This window comes from Asparagus officinalis, chromosome 6, assembly GCF_001876935.1.
Source record: "Asparagus officinalis chromosome 6, Aspof.V1, whole genome shotgun sequence".
Taxonomy (NCBI): domain Eukaryota; kingdom Viridiplantae; phylum Streptophyta; class Magnoliopsida; order Asparagales; family Asparagaceae; genus Asparagus; species Asparagus officinalis.
This window is the reverse complement of record NC_033799.1, coordinates 20,822,861-20,846,145: the sequence shown is the minus strand read 5'-3', so window position 1 is coordinate 20,846,145 and position 23,285 is coordinate 20,822,861. Positions and strand designations below refer to the sequence as shown.

The window sequence follows — 23,285 nt, the reverse complement described above, 5'->3', positions numbered from 1 at the left end:
AAACATTAATATCTACAACTATAAGTCTCCAAATTGAGTTTCATTTATTCTTGTGGATTTTTTAGAATGATACAGACACTCCCCTTTGCTCAAACATGATTTCATTCTTGATATTTTTCCAGAATCGGATATTATTAACTTATTGTCTTGCTCTTTTCAGTATCGAACTTGATTCTAACCACTAGTAGAAAAATGAACAAACTAGATGGAACAAACTAGACAGATTTTTTTTCATCTAGTTTGAGGCAAACTAGACAGAAAAATCCGTCTAGTTTACTTCCACGGCGGCGGCATCGTTATATTCTCGCCCGCCTCCGGCCTCGTCCACCTCTCCTCTGCCGCCCGCTCCGCTCGCATCCCAGCCCTCGTCGCCTCCGTCGCCTACCGCCTCGCCCACGAGCACCGCCTCCCCGCCGCCTACGATGACGCTGTCGACACCCTCCTCTTCCTCCGCGATTTTGCGTGATTTCGGGTGGTCTTGGGTGGTTTTTCCAGGTTAAACTTAGTTAACCAAAGAAAAATCGGACTCAAAGATTGCGAGCTTGAAAAGCATGCTAATTAACCTATAGTTTAATTTAGAGCAAAATGTTATGAGAAGCTAAAGCATCTTAATAATTTGTATCCGATAACCAACTTTATGTTAAATTCGATTACTTTTTTTTTATGAAAGAGATTGAGAGTATCCCCTAGCAGGAATAATATCTTGATGAAAACCATGCCTACTGCAAGTTTAAAGTTCGCGGTTGAGAATATGACACTGTAATTGGGTATTCATGCACATTTAGACTTTTAACAGCTCACCTAGAGAACCAAGTCTGATTTTAAGTATAAACAATAAAGAAGATTATCAGCCAGTTTCTTACATAGTTTGATTGAGTCAACGAGGTAGACATTAATTTTTATACAAGTTTGTTAAATGACATTGCCATCTAATTTATCATGGAAAAAATGGAACTAGTTACAAATAAGTTCATAGATATACGTAAATGTGCAAATATTCCTCCAGAGTAGCAGGCTCCTAATTAACAAAATTTATGTAATTTATGATCAAATTAAAGATTGTTGATCAAATTAAAGTATCGGGAAAGTATCGGGGCTGACATGAACTCACCTCAGTTCAACATAGGCAAAGGAAGTGGATATAAGTTTTGGTGAATTACATTGTCATTTCCATGTCATGATTTATTCCTAATTTCTGAACCCATCTTGTGGAAATTAGATTTATAGGTGAAATAACTATTTTCCGATTTTTCTGTAACTTGACACCAACTAGCCCAATAGCACAAGTCTCTTGCATTTCAAGAAGCAAAAGATATAATCTTTCTTCTCTGAGTTATTTGATCTTGAGTTATTTCACTTTCATCAACTGGTTACCCTATAGTACTAGTCTCTTTCACTAATTCCTTAATTAGTGATTTGTGTATATAAATTTGGAAATAGGTCAATAAACTTAGATAATAGAGGTCATATATCACATGGAAAATTCTTCAATAACGTGAACAGAGTCTATTGTCAGTGGATGAATGAGCTATCCAGTGGGATGCCCCTTAAATAACATATACTTCTCACTTGGTTTCTGATTCGTGCAGTGATTATCTCCTGGTATCACAATTGCTACCGTTACCGCGAGGCAAATTGCACACAATGGTTATATGGCAACTTTTGTAGCGAACTTATAGCCTTTTTATTGCAAACAAAATAGTGTCAATTTCTTTGTTGTTGCATCTTCGAGTTCTGAAACCAAATCCTTAACTTTGTAACTGCTCTGAAACCAAATCCTTAACTTTTGTAACTGCTTCAAAAACTTGCATTAGCTTTGTATTAGTATGTTAGGAGACTTAACGGAATGTGTTGTTCTTCAAGTATTTAGTATCATTTATATTTATGTTGCACACGATGTTTAATGTTGAGTTTTGGTTTGCAGTATATTTTGTTAGCAATGGTATTCTAAATCTAATAATAATCCATTTGAGATACAAAATCACAGGACATGAAACTAAGACAAATTTGGGAAATGCATGATGGTTTGAAATTCAAACCAATAAATGGCCATCCATTGACTTAAATACCAAACCAAAGGATACGTCGTTTTTGGCTAACTGTATACAATTTTATTTTGAATTCTGAATTGGAATCTCAGTGAGAGTTTGAAAAGTCGTTTTTGGCTAACTGTATACAATTTTATTTTGAATTCTGAATTGGAATCTCAGTGAGAGTTTGAAATTCACAATGGCTTCTGTTTGATTATAAAACTTACCGAGTTGGTAATATGATTTCAGTGAGAGTTTGAAATTCACAATGGCTTCTGTTTGATTATAAAACTTACCGAGTTGGTAATATGATTTGTCCTGCCTAATTCTTGCTCTTACATCGGCACCACATCCAAAATTGTCACGAAAGAAAGAAAACTTAAAAAACAAAAAAAGAAAAATGATTAATCTGCACTCTTGCTACATTTTGGTGTAGTATTTATAAATATCTTTTAAAGCTTCTTACCATTAGTTCATTTAATACTAGAATATGTTATGTGATACTTGAACGCAAAGATGCGACTCATATGATGTTTCTTCATGAGTCTTTAACTTTATAACTGTAACAGAAGAGCTATGTGAAAATGCTTGCTCTATCTTTTGTATATGTCCTTTGTGCATTCCACTGCTTATAACTCCATATTTCAATTTATTTTCAGAAAATTAATGGCGAGTACTGCATGCTTTGTCATTGTCAGTAAGAATGATACTCCTATTTATGAAGCTGAACTGGGGTCTGCATTTAAAGTATACTTTCTGTTCCTTGACTGATCGTCTGCATGGAATTTCTTTTATATTTACTTTGATTATGTGGAAAAAAATCTGTTTACACTCAAGTGTCTGAGATTTTTTTTCATTTACTCCTATTATTTTAATTAGTCATTTTGTTATGAAAAATTCAAATGTATATTTTTGCTTATTTTCCTTACAGTGGTGCTTAAGTGCGCTTTGAATGAGCTAACAGATTTTGCAACTTCATCCCTTTGATTTTCATAAGCCATTTATGGCCTTGCTGTTGCAACTAGGAACCTGTTTTGTGCTTATCAATATTGTACTGATGTTATCTGTTGTTATGAGGAGTTGAAGAGCCTGCTCACACTAATGATCATTTTCCTCATTACCTTGTTCATTAAAGCCGATTCCCTAAGACTATCATTTCTGTTGGGTCCACATTTTGTTTTCCCTTATGTATTTATTATTTTGACTACTTGGACAATTCTTCTCTGCTTGTAGTGTTTCACTTTTTTTCCTTGGATTTTGTTGACATAAAAATGTTTATTTGCCTTGTAATATTGACAGGACATAACTAGAAATGTGCTCATTCTTCTATAAGTATTAAATGTCTCTAGAATAAATAAAGCTTGATATACTTCTAATGTCCAAAGAGTTTCTGAATATTGGTGGACCTCAAATAGTTTTGAAGGCAATTGACAGGTTCAATGATCTGGTGGTGTCCGTTTATGTCACTGCTGGTCATATCCTAATAAATCTATATTTTCCCACTTGATAGTTCCTGTAGATTATTTCCTGAAGTTTATGAAGAGTCTAGGTTATGTATATGTTTATTCTTATATCCTTGCAGAATGTATGAGAGTGACAGTCGAATTCAAGTTTGTTCTGAAGTGATGTTGCTAATTATGATACATACTGTGTAAAAGATCCTCCAAATGAACAAATGCATGCACTCACACAAATACAAGAAAGTATTGATGTTTACACAGACACTAAACAAATAGAGAGTTCTGTCGAAATTGTCTCTTTATACTATACTTCGTAGATGACTCATATTCTTTTGATAGTCTCCACATTAAGAGTATTTTGTAGTTCTAAAAGGTGTAATTGTACTATCTAAAATGCAATATATAGTTTCAGCAATCTTTTATTTTCTTTGACCTACCATGCCATACACACTAGATTGATGCTTCTTCATGATCTGCGTAATGAGGATGGAATAAAAAGCTTCTTTCAAGAGGTTCATGAACTTTATATAAAGGTAATATCACTACTACCTATTTTTATGGTTGCATTCTATCAATTCCTTTCATGAGATTCATTTAACAGTAACATTGAGCTTTGGACATGGATATGGAGCATCATAATGAATACTTGGATTAGGCAAATCTTAAAAGAACCTAGATTTTACACAAGAACGCACACACAAAGGTCCTGTCAGCCGTCAGCATTAAATCCTGAAGGAAAACACACAATTGACAACCAATACCAAATTACCAACACATATTTACGGCCTTATCATTTTAATGATAAATATCTAATAGTTGATTTCCTTATATTTTGTGGCTAAAGAATATACTCTTTGAATTTTTTCCCTTCTTTTCTTCAACGTTTGACACGTTTTGAATAAATATATGATAAAAGGATTGTTTTTCACTTCTTTTATTATTGCCACATGGGTTCTAAGATATCCCATAAACTTGAGCTTTCCTCCTTTGTAATGATTTCACGTATTATGTAAATGTGCAAATATCCACGTTTAACTGTGCATAATTTTATAGGATCAACGTCGTCTTGGTGCTATAATTTTGCCAACCCAGGATGAAGTTGTAGCCTTGGCAAAAAAGTTGTCAATTCTGAATGGTGATGCTGCTGAGCTCAGTAAAGAGAAGATATTGAATCTGTTGTATGATGAATTAAGAAGATGGTAAAGATGCTTCTTTATGTATTTTGTTTAATTGCTCATAATTTCAACTAATATTCTTGACTTGAACTGCACTATGACGATGTTATATATATGTTCCTTATAAGTTTCTCATAATTTCAGATTTCTACTTTTGTGATTGAGTATCAACATATCCTCCTGGATAATTTTGAGGATCATTAGCTTGTAAGTTTTCAACTAAAACCACCCCTAGCATCTTACCCAATGCTCTCTTCTTACTGCAGGACGATAGATTGTTCGTTTCAAATTGGACCAGTATTGATAGTAGATGAACCATTCACAGTAGAAGTAGTCTTCCTCGTTCATGACAACGAAAGCCATGATTTGAGCTCTGAGTTGACAAGACGATGGATTTTGGGAAAGAAAGAGGAGAGTTTGGTTTTAGGATCTGAGAGAGAGAGAGTGAGCGAGAAGAAGAAGAAAGGGGAGGGTTTTATAGACGATCACCATCTGGGTGCAATAACCAAGATTGTGCTGCAAGAACAGTTATCTTAACGTGTAGAAGCGGGTACACGTGTACTGTTGGCGTCGAGAGGTTGTTACTTTTGGCGGGAGGGTTCATGAGATTTGGAGCCAACTATACTTTTTTATTTTGTTTTTACGGCAGTAGTATGATTACTTGGATAACGCCGATTGATGCAAGTTCGTTACACTGTGAGTTTTTATTTCTGCCAACAACCTCCAGTTCTATTATTGAATATTGAATATATACACGCCGATAAATAACATCATTATCTCCAAATTCACAGCATCTTCCATTACACCAACGTCCATTCCAGAAGATTCCAGAAAATTGGAGAGATAGGTGAAAAAGAGTTCTTTTCCAGTGCAATGACCCCCCAACCCTAACAAATACCCTTATATTCATTTATTTATTTATTATGCTTAGAAATTGAATTAGGTTATACTTTAAGATGATATTTGGCCATAAAGGGTTAAAATAAGAACTTAGCTAACCCTTTATAAGAGATTAAAAATAATTTAATTTCGTTTGGATTTGATAGTTAAGATGAATGATAAGTTTTTTGTATTTAGCAAATAAAATAGAGTTTCAGAGGTTGTTGTCATAAATATCCAAAAAAAAATGTTTTTAGTTTTAAGTTCTTATTTCCAAGAGAATAATTCTTAACTCTTTTCTTTAAGTAAATTTGTTAGCCCTTCTAAATGAATGGTTAGCTGATTTTAACTCTTATAAAAAGTTTTGTTAACTCTTTAATCAAATTAACTTGTTTCAATGGTGAAGAAAAGATTAAACCCTTTTAACTCTTCTCTTAACTCATTACCAAACAGAACCTACTCCATAATTCCATATCACCAGTATTTGAATGCTCTTCATTTTTTGGTCCAAAATTATGTGGTTTTCGTTTACTTTTTTTAAAGTTATGTGGCTTTTGTTTTTATTTTTTATTGTTGACCTTTCTTCTAACACCTTTCGTGTCAATATGAATGTGAACAGTTCCGAAAACATAATTTCAATGTTAAAGCCCAATTCACTTCAAACGATGTCAATCACTTCAAATAATTTCACTAGATACCCTATAGTTTCACCTTGTTTGTACTTATATGCCCTCACCTATTTTTGGTAACATTTATATACCTTAAAATTTTTAAAGATTGTATTTGTATAATGTAAATTTTTCAAAACTTGCACGTATATATCTTACTTATTTTTTAAAGCACTTCTATTCCCTTGAGAGCACTTAAATGCCGTAATATTTTTAAAACTTGCACTTAAGTATCCTAAAAATTTTAACTTGTACTTACTTAAATTCCCTAATATTTTTAAAACTTGCACTTAAGTATCCTAAAGATTTTAACCTGTACTTAAATACCCTCATCTTAGCTGAGGGTATATATGTGCAAGTTGTAACATTTTTAGGGTATTACAATGTAACATTTACATACTATAGTGTATTTAAGTGATATTGAAAACAAGTGAAGGTATATAATTGTAAGTTTAAAAGCTTCAAGGTATATAAACATGCAACGGTAAATAAGTAAGCGCAATGAAGGCCTTTAAACAATGCCAAACACAGTAAGAGAGCCCCATTGAACTCACACTTTCAGAACCTCGCCACAATGGCTTTTGCTACAAGTACCTATTAATTTATTTGGAATTCTAAACGTGATGCTATGTTTAGAGACAAGTTTCTCTCACTGCTTAGCAGTTTTACTCTTATTGAGAATTTTATTTGATTACACTGATGATCTCAGGTCCCTTGTTTAATATTTGCTCACCCTTTACTCAGACACTATCACGTATGATCGTGTCCGCGCAATTGACTTGGTTTGATGAATATAAACTTTTATATTGATCTAATATATATTTGGCATGTTGTACACATGTTACAAGAAGTTCACTAGTAGAAAAACAAGCAACCTAGACGGAAATTTTCGTCTAGGTTGCTCCATTTCCCGTCTAGGTTGGTACATCTAGATGGAATTTCGTCTAGTTTGCTCCGTCTAGTCTGATTTCGTCTAGGTTGGGGCAAACTAGACGGAATTCTGTATAGGTTGACCAACCTAAATGGACATCAACCTAGACGGAAGTAAGAAATCTGTCTAAATTGGCTACCTAGACTGAAATCCGTCTAGTTTGACAACCTAGACGGATTTCCGTCTAGGTTGGCAACATAGACGAAAATCCGTCTAGGCTGCTATTGTTGCTACAGTAACAACCTGATACGGGTGTATCTTCTCTTCGGGAGCTTAGCGAGTCGCCGTGCGAGCATCTTTGATCGCGTAATTATCAAAAGTGGGTTGAGAAGAGGATGGCAGAAACACAAGCATAATTCAGTATATGGCGAAGAAAAATACATTCTTTTGATTATGAGTATGAAAAGATTACAATCCCTTTCTCACAATCTCACTAGAATCGAGAATAAATTCTCAATTCTCTCTAAACCCTAACCTCTCTTGATTAGAATCTCTCTAGATCAAAAAACAACCTCCCTGATTTCTTTTTTTATTACAATCTGAGTAATCTACCCTAAAAAAGTCGTGTTTCTATTTATATCAAATAGAAATCCTAAACAGTATAGGAAAACAAGCCCAGGTCTAAACCCGTCTCGCGGTCGACCGCAGAACCCATTGCGGTCGACCGCAGAACCCATCGCGGTCGATCGTAGACTAACACCCGCGACTGAAAATACGTTACAGGGTTTTGGCGGGGGGATGTCCAGAGGCTAAAGGCTGAGCTGTGCATGTTCGCGGTCGACCGCAGAGCCATGCGCGGTCGACCGGACATCAATAAAATTGTTTTTTCTGTCTTTTTCTAAACTCTTCGACTTCGCCGCCTCCAATGACTTTGTCCACGACTCCTCTATTATATTCTCAAGATATCATGAGAATCATCTATCCTCAAGCTCCCATGAGGATCGCTAAGCTCTCGAAGAGAAGATATACCCGTATCATGGGTCCCCTCTTTAGGAACTTGAACACCCGTTTAAGTTAGAACTTCAGCTGAGGGAACTCGCGAGCCTCTCCATCTTTGCTGAACCACATGGCCTTGCTAGGAATCTGGTCTTGATGTCTGATCGAAAACAACTCACCCATCCCGCGTCTCGTCGTGGTCACATTTCGCTCCAAGTTGTAATCCTTTATCGATGGCTTTTCTGGAAGTCTAATGCACAGCGAGACAAACTTCTTGCTTGCATTCACTAGCCTATTCGCTCGCGTCACCATCCCCAAGCTTGTCTCCCTCGGAAGAGATGCCGAACGAAATATGAACTTTTCACCACCTTTGGTGAATGTATACTTCTGAGCCCGTCTCTCGTAGATCGCATATCTATCCCATAATTACAGATTGCTCAGTATAATCTGACAAACATCCAATGAACTACGTCGCACATGACCTCGTCAATATACGACTCATGGAGCGTAAATCTGACAGTGCATTGATCAACTACACTCAGTTTCTCCTCCTTCTGAACCCACCCTAATGGATAAGGTTTCGGATGCTTGACCGTCTTCAGACCCAACTTCTGAACTAAGGCCTCGGATATCAAATTCTTCTCGCTACCCGGATCAACTATGACATCAACCAAACTGGTCTTCACTTGCAACTTAAGAACAAAGAACTATTCTTTCGGGTCGTCGTCCTCTTTCGTGGTCTGTTTCCCCGTCATAAGGTTGGGATTGCTATTGGGCTCTGTTATCCTCGGGACTTCTTTCGGACCTTGAGCTATCACGTATGCCTTCTTCTCCTCCTTCTTCAACTCTTTTAGCTTGAGATGAGGATACTTCTCCCAACACCGGTCAGCTTCATGTCCTGTCTTTTCGCAGTGACTATAAATCAATTATGTCTTTTCCGGATCACCCTTCTTCTCCTCCTTGTGCTTGGAACCACTAGACTCGCCTTTCGTCTGTCTAGAGTCTCCCTTAGCATTGTTGCCCTTCTTTTGCTTGCCCTCGAGGGCAATAGCCTTCACGCTCGCCTTTGCAATTAATTCCACCGTGAATAGCTTCATCTCCTTTCGGATGTAATCGCTCAATCCCGTCATATACTTCATAAACACGGAATATTCCTCTGTCGTAATGTTGAGGACCATCGCCTGCTGCTGGAACTCCGTGGTGTATTTTTAAACGGTTTGATTGACCCTTTGGCGCAAGCCGTACCACTTGTACCAACGCTCCTCAATGAATCCCACCGGGTAGAATTGCTTCCTCAGTAGATTCTTGAACTTGTTTTACGATACCGTCTTTTTCTCCTACTTGCAATAGGATTTTCACCACGTCAACGCGTGCCCTGAATGCTTCAAAGTCGCGAACACAATCTTCTCTTTTGACGAGTAGCCATAAAGAGTAAAATACGTCTCCATCCGCTCGATCCAGTCATCAAGCCTCTCGACGTCAACACTCCCATCATCAACAGGAATCTCCACCTTGAAGTCAATCTTCAGGTTCTGGTAAGAATTCTTACCCCCTTGATGCAACACAGCCTTAACGATCTCCTCCTTCTCGTCGGAATCTGAATCCACTCTCTCCACATCGAACTCAACAATTTTCTTCGAAGAAGATTCGCCTTGTTTATCACCTCCATGGATAAGACTGACGAGTTGTGTGAGAGTCGAACCTATTGTCTCGATTTGCTTCTCTAATGCATCAATCCTTGCTGAATTGTCTCCTTCAGCCATCTTCTTCTTTCTTAAAACCTGGACTCTTTCCAATAAAATAAGGATTTTGCCAAGCTTCTTGTATTGTGATCAAGTAAGGACCATACACAGGTTCCCCCTTCACAGGATCTGATTGCTCTGATACCAATTTGATACGAGTCGCCGTGCGAGCACCTTTGATCGCGGAATTATCAAAGGTGGGTTGAGAAGAGGATGACAGAAACACAAGCACAATTCAATATATGACGAAGGAAAATACATTCTCTAAATTATGAGTATGAAAAGATTACAATCCCTCTCTCACAATCTCACTAGAATCGAGAACAAACTCTCAATTCTCTCTAAACCCTAACCTCTCTTGATTAGAATATCTCTAGATCAAAGAATAACCCCCCTGATCTCTTTTCTGATTACAATCTGAGTAATCTACATTAGAAAAGTCGTGTTTCTATTTATATCAAATAGAAATCCTAAACAGTGCAGGAAAACAAGCCCATGCCCAAACCCGTTTCGCGATCAACTGCAGAACCCATCGCGGTCGACCACGACCAACACCCGAGACTGAAAACACGTTACAGGGTTTTTGCGGTTGATTGCAGAACCTATTGCGGTCGACCGCGAAAAGTCCAGAGGCCAGAAGTTGAGCTGTGCATGTTCGCGGTCGACCGCAGAGCCATGCGCGGTCGATCGGACATCAATAAAATTGTTTTTCCTGTCTTTTTCTAAACTCTTCGACTTCGCCATCTCCAACGACTTTGTCCACGACTCCTCTACTCTATTCTCAAGATATCATGAGAATCATCTATCCTCAAGCTCCCATGAGGATCGCTAAGCTCCCGAAGAGAAGATACACCTGTATCAGGTTGTTATTATAGCAACAATAGCAGCCTAGACAGAATTTCGTCTATGTTGCCAACCTAGACGGAAATCCGTCTAGGTTGTCAAACTAGACGGATTTTCGTCTAGAAGCCAATCTAGACAGATTTCTTACTTCCGTCTAGGTTGATGTCCGTTTAGGTTGGTCAACCTATACAGAATTCCGTCTAGTTTGTCCCAACTTAGACGGAATCAGACTAGACAGAGCAAACTAGACGAAATTTCGTCTAGATGTACCAATCTAGACGAGAAATGGAGCAACCTAGACGGAAATTTTCGTCTAGGTTGTTCGTTTTTCTACTAGTGAACTTCTTGTAACATGTGTACAACATGCCAAACATATATTAGATCAATATAAAAGTTTATATTCATCAAACCAAGTCAATTGCGCGGACACGGTCATACGTGATAGTGTCCGAGTAAAGGGTGAGCAAATATTAAACAGGGGACCTGAGATCATCAGTTTAATCAAATAATATTCTCAATAAGAGTAAAACTGCTAAGCAGTGACAGAAACTTGTCTCTAAACATAGCATCACATTTAGAATTCCAAATAAATTAAGAGGTAATTGCAGCAAAAGCCATTGTGGCGAGGTTCTGAAAGCATTGTGGCGAGGTTTTGAAAGTGTGAGTTCAATGAGGCTCTCTTACTGTGTTTGGCATTGTTTAAAGGCCTTCATTGCGCTTACTTATTTACCGTTGCATGTTTATATACCTTAAAGCTTTTAAACTTACAGTTATATACCTTCACTTGTTTTCAGTATCACTTAAATACACTATAGTATGTAAACGTTACATTGTAATACCCTAAAATTGTTACAACTTGTACATATATACCCTCAGCTAAGATGAGGGTATTTAAGTACAAGTTAAAATTTTTAGGATACTTAAGTGCAAGTTTTAAAAATATTAGGGCATTTAAGTGCTCTCTAGGGAATAGAAGTGCTTTAAAAAATAAGTAAGATATATACGTGCAAGTTTTGAAAAATTTACATTATACAAATACAATCTTTAAAAATTTTAAGGTATATAAATGTTACCAAAAATAGGTGAGGGCATATAAGTACAAACAAGGTGAAACTATAGGGTATCTAGTGAAATTATTTGAAGTGATTGACATCGTTTGAAGTGAATTGGGCTTTAACATTGAAATTATGTTTTCGGAACTGTTCACATTCATATTGACACGAAAGGTGTTAGAAGAAAGGTCAACAATAAAAAATAAAAACAAAAGCCACATAACTTTAAAAAAAGTAAACTAAAGCCACATAATTTTGGACCAAAAAATGAAAAGCATTCAAATACTAGTGATATGGAATTATGGAGTAGGTTCTGTTTGGTAATGAGTTAAGAGGAGAGTTAAAAGGGTTCAATCTTTTCTTCACCATTGAAACAAGTTAATTTGATTAAAGAGTTAACAAAACTTTTTATAAGAGTTAAATTCAGCTAACCATTCATTTAGAAGGGCTAACAAATTTACTTAAAGAAAAGAGTTAAGAATTATTCTCTTGGAAATAAGAACTTAATCTAAAAAAAAAAATATTTTTGGATATTTATGACAACAACCTCTGAAACTCTTTTTTATTTACTAAATACAAAAAACTTAATCATTCGTCTTAACTATCAAATCCAAACGAAATTAAATTATTTTTAATCTCTTATAAAGGGTTAGCTAAGTTCTTATTTTAACCCTTTCTGGCCAAATATCATCTTAAAGTATAACCTAATTCAATTTCTAAGCATAATAAATAAATAAATGAATATAAGGGTATTTGTTAGGGTTGGGGGGTCATTGCACTGGAAAAGAACTCTTTTTCACCTATCTCTCCAATTTTCTGGAATCTTCTGGAATGGACGTTGGTGTAATGGAAGATGCTGTGAATTTGGAGATAATGATGTTATTTATCGGCGTGTATATATTCAATATTCAATAATAGAACTGGAGGTTGTTGGCAGAAATAAAAACTCACAGTGTAACGAACTTGCATCAATTGCCATTATCCAAGTAATCATATTACTGCCGTAAAAACAAAATAAAAAAGTATAGTTGACTCCAAATCTTAAGAACCCTCCTGCCAAAAGTAACAACCTCTCGACGCCAACAATACACGTGTACCCGCTTCTACACGTTAAGATAACTATTCTTGCAGCACAATCTTGGCTATTGCGCCCAGATGGTGATCGTCTATAAAACCCTCCCCTTTCTTCTTCTTCTCGCTCGCTCGCTCTCTCTCATATCCTAAAACCAAACTCTCCTCTTTCTTTCCCAAAATCCATCGTCTTGTCAACTCAGAGTTCAAATCATGGCTCCCGTTGCTATGAACGAAGAAGACTACTTCTACTGTATAAGCTGCAACAATAGGAGTTTCACCAGCAGAAAGGACATGGAGGGCTGCAACAATAGGAGTTTCACCAGCAGAAAGGACATGGAGGAGCACAACCATCAAGTCCACCGCCATTTCAAGGAGAAGTGCCGGAAATGCCTCAATACGCTTCGCCATGTTGGAGATCTCGCGGACCACGATGCTCAGGGACACACCAAAAACATTAGCAACTTGGTGGTAAGAGCTCTGTTCCCCGCCCTGCTCAATGCATCCCCTGGTTCAACCTTAACCTGCCGTTACTGATCAGATCCGATGACTTCTATTCTGTGACTAGTCTTTTTCTTCATGCTTTTAGATCTGTTCTTTTCTTTGGAGCTGGATCTTGATGTTGATAGTCTTTTCTACGCTTTCTGCTACCTGAACTGAATTCTTTGGAGCTGGATCTTGATGTTGATAGTCTTTTCTACGCTTTCTGCTACCTGAACTGAAACTGTGCACGGATGTGCCTTTTTCTTGTTCAAGAATCTTAGGATAATGAACCTAGAGTCTTGTAGCTGCGATCTTGTTCTTTTTTTCTTGTCAACCATTCTTGATGTAATGTTTGATCAAGAAACTTGTTGCAATAAGATCTTGTCGTGGTTGGATGCCTGATAACGTGATCTCTAATAGCATCTAGATCAGAATTGAGTTTCTGGATCCGTTGCCATTTTTAATTTCTAGCTTTTACTGCCTTTTCTTGAGTTTTTGCTTCTAGTTTTTGCATAGGATACTGTGAATTCTATGATTTATTCTTCTGTACATTCGTTGTTTCAATTTTGTTTTAGTTTTGGTGTTCTAGATTTACTATGCTTTCGATATTTGATTCTTTATGATACGTGACCAGTGAAACGAGCCATAGAGATTTGAATTTGTTTTTATTAAAATAGAATTCTAACTCACAAATTTAGATTTTCAATTGAATTTGTGAGTTAGAATTCTATTTTAATAAAAACAAATTCAAATATCTGTGACTCGTTTCACTGGTCACGTATCATAAAGAATCAAATATCCAGAGCATAGTAGATCTAGAACACCAAAACTAAAATAAAATTGAAACAACGAATGTACAGAAGAATAAATCACAGAATTCACAGTGTTCTATGCAAAAACTGGAAGCAAAAACTCAAGAAAAGGCACTAAAAGCTAGAAGTTAAAAATGGCAACGGATCCAGAAACTCAGTTCTGATCTAGATGCTGTTAGAGATCACGTTATCAGCAGGCATCCAACCACGACAAGATCTTATTGCAACAAGTATCTTGATCAAACATTACATCAAGAATGCTTGACAATAAAAAAGAACAAGATCGCAGCTACAAGGCTTCAGGTTCATTATCCTAATATTCTTGAACAAGAAAAAGGCACATCCCTGCACAGTTTCAGTTCAGGTAGCAGAAAGCGTAGAAAAGACTATCAACATCAAGATCCAGCTCCAAAGAAAAGAACAGATCTAAAAGCATGAAGAAAAAGACTAGTCACAGAATAGAAGTCATCGGATCTGATCAGTAATGACGGGTTAAGGTTGAACCAGGGGATGCATTGAGCAGGGCGGGGAACATAGCTCTTACCACCAAGTTGCTAATGTTTTTGGTGTCCCTAAGCATCGTGGTCCGCGAGATCTCCAACATGGCGAAGCGTATTGAGGCATTTCCGGCACTTCTCCTTGAAATGGCGGTGGACTCGATGGTTATGCTCCTCCATGTCCTTTCTGCTGGTGAAACTCCTATTGTTGCAGCTTATACAGTAGAAGTAGTCTTCCTCGTTCATAGCAACGGGAGCCATGATTTGAGCTTTGAGTTGACAAGACGATGGATTTTGGGAAAGAAAGAGGAGAGTTTGGTTTTAGGATATGAGAGAGAGAGAGCGAGCGAGAAGAAGAAGAAAGGGGAGGGTTTTATAGACGATCACCATCTGGGCGCAATAGCCAAGATTGTGCTGCAAGAACAGTTATCTTAACGTGTAGAAGCGGGTACACATGTACTGTTAGAGTCGAGAGGTTGTTACTTTTCGCGGGAGGGTTCTTGAGAACTATACTTTTTTATTTTGTTTTTACGGCATTAGTATGATTACGTGGATAACGACAATTGATGCAAGTTCGTTACACTGTGAGTTTTTATTTCTGCCAACAATCTCCAGTTCTATTATTGAATATTGAATATATACATGCTAATAAATAACATCATTATCTCCAAATTCATAGCCTCTTCCGTTTACACCAACGTCCATTCCAGAATATTCCAGAAAATTGGGGAGATAGGTGAAAAAGAGTTCTTCTTTCCAGTGCAATGATCCCCCCACCCCAACAAATACCCTTATATTCATTTATTTATTTATTATGCTTAGAAATTGAATTAGTTTATACTTTAAGATGATATTTGGCCATAAAGGGTTAAAATAAGAACTTAGCTAACCCTTTATAAGAGATTAAAAATAATTTACAGCTCACTTTTTTTCCCCTGCCCATGATGGGGTTTTCCATGCTTATGTTGGAAGCCTTCCGTCAATCTTTTCTATGCTCGATTTTTCAGAAATTTTAAGGACGACTTTGCATCACAGTAATCAGCATAGAAATACAAATTTTAGTATATTAGGCAACTCTAATAAGAATACAACCTTGGATGATGAAATTACTTCAAAATTTTACATCACCTATATAATGTTACACTTTTCACATTGGATGATGAAATTGTAGATGCAAATACTATCTATCTATTATTTGATCTGAAGACATTCAATCTCATTCCTTTTGAGTAAATTAAAGAAACCAAACGGAAAGCATAAATGTACTTTTGATCTCATTCCTTTTTATTTTATAATTCAAAAATAATAATGTCACACTATGATTCAAATATTTTAGGGAGCGTTTGGCAACCATGACGTTTTCGTCGTTTTTGTTTTTTTTTTCAAAAAAACAATGAAACCTGTTTGGCAACCGGGACGATTTTTTGACTTGACCCTTTACAAAATCTAAAAAATAAACGTTTTTCTTAAAACACCAAAAATGTGTTTTGAGATTTCGTTTTTTCATCTAAGCTGACGGCTCCGTCCGTCGCATCCGCTCGCCCGCCGTTGCTCGTCGGCCGCTCGTCGGCCCTGCCGCCACCACTCGGTCTCTGCCGCCGCGCCTTCCCGCCGCCGTCCAAAGGCCGCCGCCGTCAGCTAGCCCGTCCCGATCGTTGGATCGGACCTCCGTACGCCGCCTGCCGTTTTTTTATCTAAGCGCCCTGCTCGTCCGGAAGTTCCCATGTTCGCATGGCGCTGCTCGATCCCCGTTGAGCCCGGCCGTGGCCACCACCGTCAGGGCTGCCGCCGTCTCCACCACCCGCCCGCCGTCGCTGCCCGATGACCGTTCCCGCCGCCGCCTCGCCACGCCTGCCTCGTAAAGGTCATTCTCGCCCACGCACAACCCGGGATTTTGGGTCCCTTCAGTTGCCTGCAACCGTTCCTGTTCGCCACCGTCCCCGTCGTTCATCGCTAGTTCCTGCCGTCGCTCGTCGCCTGTCTGTCGTTCGCTCTGTCGCTTGTTCCCGTTCGGTTGGGCTCCCCTTTCCGTTCGCTCTCCGTCGTTTTGTTACAGTTGGCCGATTCACGCTGGCGGCAATCCGAACCCCGACGCTGCCGTCTGCTGCCGCGCCTATCCCGTCGTCTCTGTCGCCGCCCGTCTGCTGTCCCATCGCGTCGGCTGTCCCTGTCGTCGCTCGCTGCCCGTTTCATCTATTGCTTGCTGTCCGTTCGGCTCTGTTCTTGGCCGCCGCTGTCTCTGTCGACCGTCCGCGCGCCCGCTGCCACCGCTGCGCCACTTGCCGCGCTAGCGGGTGCGGCCGGCTGCCCGGGTCAGGCGTCCACCGCCGCCGCCGCCGGCTGCTCTGCGCCGCTCACGTCGCCACCACCCACTGCTATCGTTGCCTGTCGCCACCGCCCGCCGCCACCGCGATAGCTCGTCGCCCTGTTGCTGCCGTTAGCCCCGCCACGTCGCCGCCCGCCTGACGCTACCGCCGCTAGCCCCACCGCCGATATCGCCAGAATCGGCACACCACCGGGCCCGCCGCCGAGCGACCCAACCGCCGCACCTACCGGTCCGACCGCAAGCCGACTCGGGTGGTCGTTCGTCCACCACCTGTTCGACCCGGAGTCATTCGGGGGGGTTCAGAGGTCGCGCGCGGCCATCCCGCCCGCCTGTGTCGGCCGCCTGTCCTGCCGTCTGCTGGAGCCGCCGTCGTTGTTCCGGTCGCCGCCGCCGCTATATAAATAATAACTATAAATGGTGTTTTGAAAACACGTTTGAAAAATAAACACCAGGGTATGGTGTTTTTTAAAAAAACACTACAAAAAGAAACACTTTGGTTACCAAACACACTCTAAAATATTTGAAGCATAGCGTGACATTATTATTTTTGAATTATAAAATAAAAAGGAATGAGATCAAAAGTACGTTTCTGCTTTCCGTTTGGTTTCTTTAATTTACTCTTTCTAAAAGGCTTAGAGATTGAATGTCTTCAGATCAAATAATAGATAGATAGTATTTGAAACTCTAAAAGTCACTAGGGAATATTGTTGTTACTAGGGAATAATATATCATAGATAGTTTGGATGTAATCGTTGCGTGTCTGAAACTGCAAAAAGTCCATTTTCATCGAGAAATCCAGACTGTGATGGATCGACATAGAAGCTGTTCAAATTTGTCGAGCCAATGCACCAGGTGGGTAGATTTGGGTTGACAACAGAATTTGTTTCATATGATTGATCCTGGCTCACTGTACTTGAATAGCTAGAGTTCGCTTGGTTGAACAGTCTCCATCCATTATTGTACATTGAATCAGTAGCCGAGCATGGAACGGGAGAAGGATGACTTGATGGTAGGCCTTCAGTTGAGTATTGGCTCAGTGATTGGGTCCGACGAGCCACATCAAATACCGCACCAGATGATAATTTTTCACTTTGTTCTGGGCATATGCTCAATTGCCGTTGATGGATGTCTTGAGATAGAGCCAATTGTACACCCATTCCATTGACATTGAGAAAATTGGACAAGTTCGATTCTCCTTCGTATAAGCATGGTTCGGATCCGGAGGGGCACCAGTTTGGTAGACTTGGGTAGACAACAGATTTGGTTGGGAATGAGCGAGTCTGGTTCATTGTACTGAAATAGTTTGGGTTCACTCGGTTCGGTAATCTCCCTCTTTCGTTGGGTCGAGAGAATATCAAACCATTTGTGTTATGATTAGGATCATAACCTGGACACGGAACAGGAAAAAATAGACCCGATGGTTGAATTGTACCCTGGCCTTGAATTGGAGCTAGCTGGTTCAGCGATTGGGTTTGATAAACCACGTCTAATAATGAATCACTTGATGAATTCCGTGATGCTTCGTGGCTTTTTCTGCCTGCATTTTTATTCTGTACTTTGTAAACTTTGCATAGAACTGCTTCGTCTAACTTCATGTTGCACTGCATAACAAAATAAAAGCAAATTAAGATCCATGATATCAGAAGGAGAAAAAGTACCCCTAGAATTTATGATGTCCAACATAATACAATGAAACATTGACATATAACAAAACATTAAACATTGACATATAACAAAACAGTAATAGTGATAAAAACAAGATTAATATGTGGGAAAAAAAATCTGAATCTGCGCATGGATTTGAGTAGGATAGCTCTACTTAAATGTGAAAGGAATACAGGAAAAATTGCGCAAGTTCAAATTCATCCTAAGTTTTTTTTTTGTACAATTATGACTTTACCATTGAATTTACTATGCATGCAGCGTCTCTGTATACCGGGGTTTGAAATTTTATGGGTAATGTTTATTATGCCTAAAAGGATAGACTTCAATTTATTAAGCAAAGAATGCAAACATTAAAGGAATCACTCACCTCTGAACCTGCAGGGTTTTTAGGTGTCTTCCCCCTCCTTTTCTGGGAGCAAGGTATTTGAAACTCCTCGATCCTGTACTCGCGCATCATCCACCCTGAATCCCAATGTTTTCCCTCCAGATACCGTTTGGCGTGGAACGCGCTGGCCTCTTCCCTCCAAGGTACTTCCGGGTCCTATCCGTGAAAAAGTACCAACTTCTATGCTGCTCGCTTGATTGGTATTCCTCTGCGTAATAGAAATTAACAAGTTATATCTGAACAGATCAAATTTGAATATTCAATCGTAACTAACCATGCTAGATAAGGTTGCGAATATACCCTGTACTATCGCCAATTTGAACTTACTATGCGTGTTGTTCTATTGGTGCTTTCAGGTTGCGAATATACCCTGTACTATCGCCAATTTGAACTTACTATGCGTGTTGTTCTATTGGTGCTTTCTTATGAAGTGAAAAAAGATGAAAAAGGAATAACTTATTAGTAGAGAGTATGGGTTGTAACAAAGGCTGGGTTGTGAGTTTTTTTTACGAAGTTGATAGTTGCAGTGAGACCGTGATCTTTGAGTGCATTACGGGCTGCACACTGACTTCAGATCCTTAATATACACAATCATAAACATATACATCAGATTCATCCAAAAATAAAGAGGGAGTTCACATAGGGACTGACCAATGAGAGCAGGAGCATCAAATTCGTATAGGTGAACTTCGTTGATGACATTTTTGCATGGAAGCGTTTGGTTGTGAATTCTTTTGTAGAGGTATTTACAGATGATTTGTTCGTCGTTGGGGCAGAATATCCATCCGGGGGGCATCTTTCCAGCATTGTCTTCCCTTTTGGTCTCCATTGCATCCATGTTAAAATTTCTAACCATCATGTTATTTTCAGGTATTTGTTCACACACTTTCCCTTTGTTATCTTCAGCACGAAAACCTGTAGACAGTTGAAATGAGAGATAAGTAATACAGAAGTTAAGTTGTTTAATTCAAGACATAGAGGTTAGATTGCGATTTTATAAATGTTAGCTAGATTTAATGTTAAGATCTTTACAAAATTCTTGATTTCTTATTACACACAAAAAAAAAAAAAATTCCAGTTTTGAAGCCTGTTATTTTGTTCCTTTTATTGTTGCTTTGATGATTATGTGTTTGGCTTGTAGCCACTTATTTTGGGTGTACTTCAGTTCAAACTCTTAACTACCTGACATTCATGTCAACTAGGCTAATCGACAACATCTTCTAACTACATTCTAATTTCTTAACAAAACAAGGACTGTAAAGTACCACTAGACAAATTCTCAATCTGTTCTGGGGATTGGATCGATTGCTGTGGATGAACTGACGGATTTTGCCTTTTTCTTCCTGCATTTTCATTCAGGTTCCTGTAAACCATGCATAGAACTGCATCGTCCAACTTCATGTGCGGCTGCATCACAAAATAAAATCCCAGTTTCTGCTTAGTAAACCAGTAACTTAAGATTTATGATTGACATTCAAAGCTAGTAGAAGTAAATTACCCCTAAACATGATGATGTCCAGCATAATAATACAACAATATTAGCGGAAGTATAGAAGGAATCCATACTTGATAGAGAAGAGGGGAAAAATTAGGTGGCTTTTTTAACCTCTAATTTCTAATATGTCTAGATTACTCAAAAGAATCCCCAATATGTCAAACATTAAAGGAAGTTGAGCATAAGTCGATTTAAATATATTCTTTCTTCTTAAGCACCAAGGGAGGATGACACCAGAAGTTTAAACTTATCTTAACATTGATAACAATTTTGGTCGTACCATTGAAGTTAAAATGTCAAGAGTTTTTTCACATTGGGGCTGAAATTTTATGGAAAATGTTACAGATGAAGATTCTTCGATGTGTAAATATATGCAAGGATTTCCAACTATAGAAATTAGATATATACATGTAGCACTGAAGCGAATGGTTTGTTCATACTAGAGGGTCCATATATTGCGTGTGAGGTCATATTACGTCTAAAAACATGGAGCTGGGTTCATTACCTCTAAACCTGCAGGTTCCTTAGGTATCTGAAACTCCTTTATACTGTACTCACGCATCATCCACTCTGTCCTTGAATTCTCCCCCTGTTGAAGCCCCCAGTAGAAATTGAGAGTGTTCCTCACTCCCATCTTTTTTCCATTGTGTTCGATCTCTGTTTTTAACCCAGTGAGCTTCCAGAAGCCAGATGGCGTGGAACGTGCTGGCCTGTTCCCTCCACGGTACTTTCGGGTCCTGTCGGTGAAAAAGTACCAACGTCCTTCTTGCTGACTCGACTCATATCTCTCTGCATTACAGCAATAAACAACAATTAACATTCAAGAAGATCAAATTTCGATACTAGACAGTTCTAAATATTGTCGTTGTAGAAATTCTAGGTCGTTGAGAGTTCATGGACTTCTTTCACCGTCATGCGATCACTACAAGTCGATGTAGGGAGAATGCCCTGATAAGAAGTGAAAACAAAGCCAAACGACGCGGGCATGGCGTGTTGTAAGTTTGTTTTCCAAAGCGCTGAGTTTCAAGAGTTAACTGGGGATCGGATCGCCAGCTACTGAACAATAGATCTACTGTAGTCCTTGACACGTTTGTAAATCAGGAAAACTCCGATTTTGAGATAGCGGGGTGTTTGTTTTTTCTTTTATTTCGCCATTGTTTATAGCTTCGGCTCCTTCTGTTTGTGGGTTTTCTTCTTAGGAGAGATAATGAGGATGATCAGGTGACAACTTATTTTGGTAAATAAACTAACAAAAAGGATATCCACATAGCGAGGTCCGCATTCTAGTTACATCCAGAGATGTGGACATCATGATTCTGCCGATTGGTAGCTCATTTAGCAAAATGAGCCGCCACCTCATATCCATCGTTACCATCTTCTTATACTTATTTGGGTTGTTTCATTGAACTCTTAGCAATGGAACACGGGGACATTACTCACACTCAAAATAAAAATTTTACTTGAGTGCATTAATTATGAGCACACAACCACTTCAGATTCTCCATTTACACAATCATAAACATTTAATTATATCATAAAATAAAGAGGCAGTTCGCATAGGGACTGACTTGCGAGATCAGGGATGTCTAGTTCGTATAGGTGGACTTCTTTGATGACATCTTCGCATGGAAGCTTTTCATTGAGAATTCGCTTGTGGAGATATTCAAAGATGATTTCTTCGTCGGTGGGTAAAAATTTCCATCCAGGGGGTATCTTTTTGACATACTGTAAGCCTTTCCCTTCGTTCTCAATCTCCTCCATATCTTTTGCACCAATAACTGTACAAAAATAAAATGATATAGAGGTTATATAAAAGGTTAAGTTTTTTTTAATTGAAAATATAGAGTTTAGATGATGAGTTTATATATATTAGATAGACTTAATCCAAAGACCTTTTCCAGATTCCTGATTTCATATACACCATAAGAACCTTAAAACTACAGCTAAATTTGGATATTGCAGCTACAAACAAGTTGATCTACATCTACTATAATAAAGTTGTTTTTCTAGTTAATTAAGTGGACATGTGGATTATTTTAACTTTTACTAGGTTTATCGTAACATATTTGATTTCCATCATTCTAGTTTCTTACCAAACAAAATAAATAAATAAAAAGGAAAAAAACAGCTATATATGGTTACAGTTAGATATTACTTTTCCTAAACCTTCTTATGTGTGCTGACCTATTTACTAATCACCATTCTAATTCCCACTCTAGAACAACAGTAATAATATTTTCTCAGCGAAGAAAAAAGGCAATAAAATTAATAAATCAAATTTTAATATACTTAACTGCATATCCTAGTTTCCAATATATGTGTGTGCGCGTGTGCGTGTGTGTATATATATATATATATATATGATAAAATGAGATGATGAGGTGGGATTCTTATCGTAATATGGTCCATGGTCCAATAGGTTACCCAAAACTATAATCGACACCGCCCATTGTGATTTGCACTCATCATGATCTATATGTAAAAAAATTATATTATTTTAAAAGTTATAATTATTATTTTAGCTATGTGTAAAAGGGATAGTTATTAAGCTGTCTGAAAAATCAACATATTGAAAAAGGCCATAGTTTGATTTTTTTTTTTTTGTTGCACTTAAAAGTTGAAATTGAAGACTTTGAAGTTATGTTAGAGATTTTCAAGGTGATGTTTAATTGATCAAATATGCATGTTGTTATGAGTAAAAACAATCCAAATGTGTTACACATCAAAATGAAAGATATTTGTGCGTGATATTGATCTGCTATATATATTCTTTTGAAGCATATCATATCATGCAACCGTTACATAACAACGTCCATCACTTGAGAGTTTACGTAA

The 23,285-nt window shown here is 38.2% G+C and overlaps 2 protein-coding genes across 13 annotated transcripts; one reads left to right on the top strand and one right to left on the bottom strand.

Moving 5' to 3' along the window:
* On the top strand, positions 309-19,926 carry LOC109845347 (long-chain-fatty-acid--[acyl-carrier-protein] ligase AEE15, chloroplastic-like). Of its 12 annotated transcripts, none has more exons than XM_020414594.1 (6): positions 309-495; positions 2,690-2,777; positions 3,945-4,023; positions 4,544-4,689; positions 4,932-5,361; positions 18,952-19,300. In XM_020414594.1, exons 2-5 carry the CDS (start codon positions 2,734-2,736, stop codon positions 5,200-5,202), a joined length of 540 nt encoding a protein of 179 aa, XP_020270183.1. In that variant the 5' UTR covers positions 309-495; positions 2,690-2,733; the 3' UTR covers positions 5,203-5,361; positions 18,952-19,300. The 12 variants fall into 12 exon arrangements, 8 of the variants coding, with proteins under 8 accessions (XP_020270183.1, XP_020270179.1, XP_020270184.1 ...); XM_020414590.1 differs by having other exon boundaries at positions 2,690-3,505; positions 3,938-4,023; XM_020414591.1 differs by lacking the exon at positions 309-495 and having other exon boundaries at positions 2,287-3,505; positions 3,938-4,023; positions 18,952-18,990; positions 19,058-19,300.
* Positions 20,195-21,572, bottom strand: LOC109845873 (NAC domain-containing protein 67-like). Its single transcript, XM_020415125.1, has 2 exons — positions 20,956-21,572; positions 20,195-20,362 (listed from the first exon to the last, which is right to left on the bottom strand). Exons 1-2 carry the CDS (start codon positions 21,268-21,270, stop codon positions 20,195-20,197), a joined length of 483 nt encoding a protein of 160 aa, XP_020270714.1. The 5' UTR covers positions 21,271-21,572.